Source organism: Sardina pilchardus, chromosome 3 (genome assembly GCF_963854185.1).
Source record: "Sardina pilchardus chromosome 3, fSarPil1.1, whole genome shotgun sequence".
NCBI classification, from domain to species: Eukaryota; Metazoa; Chordata; class Actinopteri; order Clupeiformes; family Clupeidae; genus Sardina; species Sardina pilchardus.
This window is the reverse complement of record NC_084996.1, coordinates 36,142,613-36,147,612: the sequence shown is the minus strand read 5'-3', so window position 1 is coordinate 36,147,612 and position 5,000 is coordinate 36,142,613. Positions and strand designations below refer to the sequence as shown.

Here is a 5,000-nt window from a genome sequence, read left to right as displayed (position 1 = left end):
ACCTGGATCCCAACGGGCCGCTGGGCCCACGCAGCCAATCACACGAGAGCCTGCACAGCCTCCGCCGCGCCTCCTCGCTCGACGACATCGACAGCGTGAGAGTCGACTGGACCGGCAGGGCTGGAGACCCACGCCCCTGCAGCAGTGAGTGTGTGTGTGTATGTGTGTGTGTGTGTGTGTTTGTGTGTGTGTGTGTGTGTGTGTACAGCACTATAAATGTTGATCAACACGTTCATTCACAAAATGCACAGCATCACATTTTTGGGGTTAAGGAACACCAAAGATCAGACCAACACACCAAGGCACATCTACTTATGATAACTCATTATGAAGTATGCCACACTCATATTGTTATAGGCTGTAACAAGGCAGTTCATTCTTATATGCCCATATTGGTCTATATCATGAGTTGAGATCACAGCAAAAGGCATAGCATGGGTTTGGGCTCAATGACTGAGCTGCGTGATAAATCTGGTGCTTTTTAGGCGACTTTATTATACCAAATGCAAATCACTTAAGAATGATACACACGTGACATTGTTCACAGATTGAGGAGAGGTCATTTTATTTTGCTGCTCGATGAGGCGCAGCCAAAGTTATAAGCATCCTCAGATTGGTTACTTTGCTTCCAGAGCAGGCAGGTGAAAAAATCTAAATCAAACAGTTGCAACATGCAATATTTTGTGACGAACTCACCTGGATGGAGTCACGAGACAGATTTCAGCGTCACCCGAAATCAAACTGAGAATGGAAGCCTACCAAAGATAAAACAGTTGTGAATCTATGACGACTTTAAGCCGTGTTTAATTAAGAAGCTGTTATGTTGATGCATTCAGAAATAGCCCTATAGCCAATTTAATGAGCCTGTACAAAAACACATTTGGCTCCTCAAAATGTCACGCCACACCTCCCTTTGCCTCACGTCTTACCAGTTGAGAACCACTGGCCTAGAACATAATAGCGCAGCTTAATTAATTCACTGTAATTAAAAAATAAATGCCCCTTCAGAGTGAAACTGGCGTTGAGTTCAGAAGGCCCCTCCGGCATCTGTGTGTGAGTGTGAAGATGTATTTTCTTCCCATCTCTTGAGTGATCAAAACGCCGATGAGGGGATGAACAGGCTCCTGTGTGGGTATTTCCTGCCGTCAGTGGGCAGACCAAGGGCTGAGATGTGCGCTGTGATGAGCGCGGTGCCGTGGTAACTCGGCCTGGTCCCGCGGGAGAGCCTGCTGTGCCTCCCCTGGAGAGAGCCTGTTCCAGCCGGACATGCACGGCGGCCCCCGAGCCTATATTTAGACCAGTGACGCTGGAGCAGAGAGAGTGTGTGTGTTTGTGTGTGTGTGTGTGTGTGTGTGTGTGCACGTGTGCCTGTCTGCATGTGTTTGTCTGCTTCTTTGTGCTTTTAAGTGCATTATTGTGTGTAAGAAAATGGCTTTGTGTCTATTAGTATGCACTGCTGATATTGTGCTGATATTGTTCAGTCTGGGGTGTAGATTCCCAGATCATGTTATAATTCAGGCATGGGTCTATATTGATCTATATTATATTCAGATGTTAATCTATATAGTCTTCATGTTATATAAATCAGTCTCTACCTGTATGTATATATATTTTCCTGGAAATATTGTGAGAATTGTTCTCAAATATCAAGGCACAGCAGTGAGCAGAGACTACATTTTTATTAATATCCGAGGCCAAACCCAGACCAGGGAAATCATCAGGGCAGTCCAACGTAAAAAATCTCTTAGGATATCACACGTGTAGAAGATATTCATTTCTCTTTATTTGGATCTCGTCATTTCCTCATTTCTGTAAGAAAAGAGGAAGTAGGCCACACAAGCGTTTAGTTGCAAATGCAAATTCACTAGTTCACTAATTCCAAAGTTCCACAGTTCCACAGTTCCACATAGCCTCGTTTCACAGCTGCAGTACCTGCTGTGAAGGGGCTGTTCAATCAGAGCAGGTGGGCACTCTAAGCAGCAAGGTGAGATTAGATCTCTTGTTCTGAAGAGAGGGAGCTGCTTCATGCTTCAGACAGAACCTTCTAGATAAATGCCCCATGCTGGCCACATACTGTACATCTCCCTGCCCCTAATGGACTGATTTACTGTGCCGTCCTGAGTATGCTCCAGTCGGAGTCTGAGTGTGCCTGTGTAAGGATATCTTAATCCTGACCGAGATTAAGCTGTGCCACGTCCTCAGTCACTTACTACTAACAGACACCATGCACAGGCACTTGTACTTGTAACTGTACGTATCTGAACAGTGTAGCATACATTTAACCAGTACACATGCTCCCTGGCTATCAAGCACATGACATGATCATGCACAACAATTACTGCACCAGTACAGATGGCCATCCTAGTCACGTCTAAGTAATTAGCTAGGGTGTGCAGAACTGGAGGAGAATTAAGAAATACTAAATGACTGTATTGTTTTGAGATTTTCATCAAAGTGATATTGAAGTGATATAACAGGCCACTATTGAGCTGCTAGTGTAGTCCCCTCCATCAGGGCAGTACATGTTTACCCGCCTGCCTCTGTCTGCAGACCTGAAGAAGCCGAGCTTGATCAACTCCACGTCGGACTCGGACCTCATGCGCCACCGCGCCCTCAGCGCGCGCATCCCGCAGGTGACGCTCTCGTTCCCCACCGAGCGCCTGCGCCCCCCCTCCCCCACCGAGATCGAGATCATCGCCCCCAGCAAGGTGAAGGAGCGCACGCGGGACGTCAGTGAGAAGGTCACACACGTCACACAGGTAAGACACCAGTCACCTGCCACGCATGTCTGCATGAAATATATTCCAATGTGTGTGTGTGTGTGTGTGTGTGTGTGTGTGTGTGTGTGTGTGTGTGTGAGATTTGCTTTCTTGGAATCATTGTCTTTCAACAATATTTGAGTCCATGCGACGAACAACCGAATAAGTCCAAAAACAAAAAAAAGATGAGATAACCATGTGAGATGAATGTATGTGTGCCACTTTGTATATAGAAGCAGTTTGGGGTGCTTTTGAGCGACCAATACTCTGTATTTTAAACTTTAATCTAGTTCACACGGAAAAAGCGTTTAATATAATGGAGTAATGGAGACGCGCCGGTTGCTTTCATGTCCGTTGTGGACACTAATAGGCAAAACCTCAGCAAAAAAGGAGAGCAAACATTAACGAATGGAAGGACAGAACAAGGAAGTCTTTGAGGGATGCTGGAAAACCATGTGTGAACTGGAGTGGAGAGCTAAAACGAGGAAAAAGTCCACAGAGAGAGGTGAGTGGAAGAGCCATATATGTAAAGTATCTACCTAACGTTAGCGGTTACAGTCAGTCTTTCGTCAAGTAAAATACAATTATATAATATAATGTCCACAGCCCAAATTAGAAATGGAATTATTCAAAATAAGAAAATATGGACTTATATGGTTTTTCGTCTCAAGGCCTCATTTGTTATGATGCATGATTTTTTTTTTACTTTTGATGATTCAAAGCCGAGAGCTTGTACAGTGGAGTGTCCTGCCTTTCCCCTCATGAGTTAGAGAGCCAACGTGTGAGTTAGAGCAAAACCCAACCCACCAGGCCAGCGTGAGAGAACCCTGCTGACAGGCACGCCACAAGAGGAAGTTGCTGTCCGCTCCGCTCCTCTCAAACTCCAACCTTTCCGGAGCTCTTGAGAAGGGGAGGGAGCTGCCTGAAAGAAGGCTCTGGAGACACAATAAATAATAAAAAACAACATGGCTTATTCAGTTACATATTGAATCGGAGATCCCATCAAAGAGGCTGCGTCATGCCTGCACAGTTTGGCTCATGAATTACACAGTGGATGGAAAACTGGTCCGAGTGCTCACCAATGCTGTCAGTGGCGGAGAACAGAGGGAGGCAGAGCACGGCTGGTCAGTGTGCTGCGAGGAGTTGTGTGTGATGTTCTTTTGAGAGATGTGCTGATGGCACATGAGCTCTGTCCTCTGACTGGCTAGCACGGAGGTGAGCGAGAGCGGACCTCATGGATCGCTGTCGTGATGACGCTATGATGGTGTGGAAAAGAGAGGCACGCCACTCTCTGGTCGCCATGGAAAACCCAGAGCGATTTGAGAGGTCGAAGCCGTACGCCCCACCCCACGTTACGACGCTGTGTACCACAGTGACCCATATACCCCAACTCAGAGTAGTCAGCTGAGTGCTCCACTCTGGAGGGGGCGGCCTATGGTATGTGTGTGTGGGTGTGTGTGTGTGTATGTGTATCTGTGTGTGTGTGTGTGTGTGTGTGTGTGTGTGTGTGTGTGTGTGTGTGTGTGTGTGTGTGCGTGCGTGCGCGTGCGTGTGTGCGTGCGTGCGTGCGTGCGAGCGTGCGTGCGTGCGTGCATGCGTGCGTGCGTGCGTGTGTATGTGGAGCCTAATCATTACTAGAGAAGATGTTCCCATACTTTGAGTGTGGGCAGAATCTAATGCATTAGCCCTAGCCGTTGGTAATGTAGGTTAGCTATCATGCAAATGAGCATGAGGTCTGACGAGTAAAGGCCCAGTGAGCTGCCAGAGTGCTCTGTGTGTGTGCAACTCAGGTGTGCCTCTAGCTCAGGTGTTCAGGGTGATGTATAAATAGAGGGAGCCAAATACAGAGGGAGGGAGGGAGGGAGAGAGAGAGAGAGAGAGAGAGCGGTATGAGAAGAGAGAGCCTGACATATTGACAGGCTGCTGCTGTGTCAACGCACATGGGAAGCAGTGTGTTGCTCCTGCCAGTGGAAAAATCCATGCTGCAGATAGACACCACCCTGCATCACTGCTAACACGCACGCACGCTTAGTTACGCACGCACTGCTCTTGTGCATGTGTGTGTGTCCGTGTGTATGTACTCAGGCACGTGTGAAACTTTATTGGAAAGTAGTAATTTAAGAAATACCATTGAGTTCACAATTCATTCAAGCTTTTTGAGTTGTAAATTGCAGCCTTTTCAGATAGATAGATAGATACTTTATTGATCCCCAAGGGGAAATTCAAGATAAAGGTTTTGCC

The 5,000-nt window shown here is 46.9% G+C and overlaps 1 protein-coding gene across 1 annotated transcript in view; it reads left to right on the top strand.

Annotated features, from left to right (window-relative positions):
- kcnh6a (potassium voltage-gated channel, subfamily H (eag-related), member 6a) overlaps window positions 1–5,000 on the top strand; it is a 34,273-nt gene that overhangs the window by 11,026 nt on the left and 18,247 nt on the right. The window contains exons 5-6 of the mRNA XM_062533094.1: window positions 1–144; window positions 2,551–2,759. The exon at window positions 1–144 is cut by the window's left edge and continues 178 nt beyond it. Coding sequence (XP_062389078.1) covers window positions 1–144; window positions 2,551–2,759 — 353 coding nt within the window. The remainder of the gene's footprint in view (window positions 145–2,550; window positions 2,760–5,000) is intronic.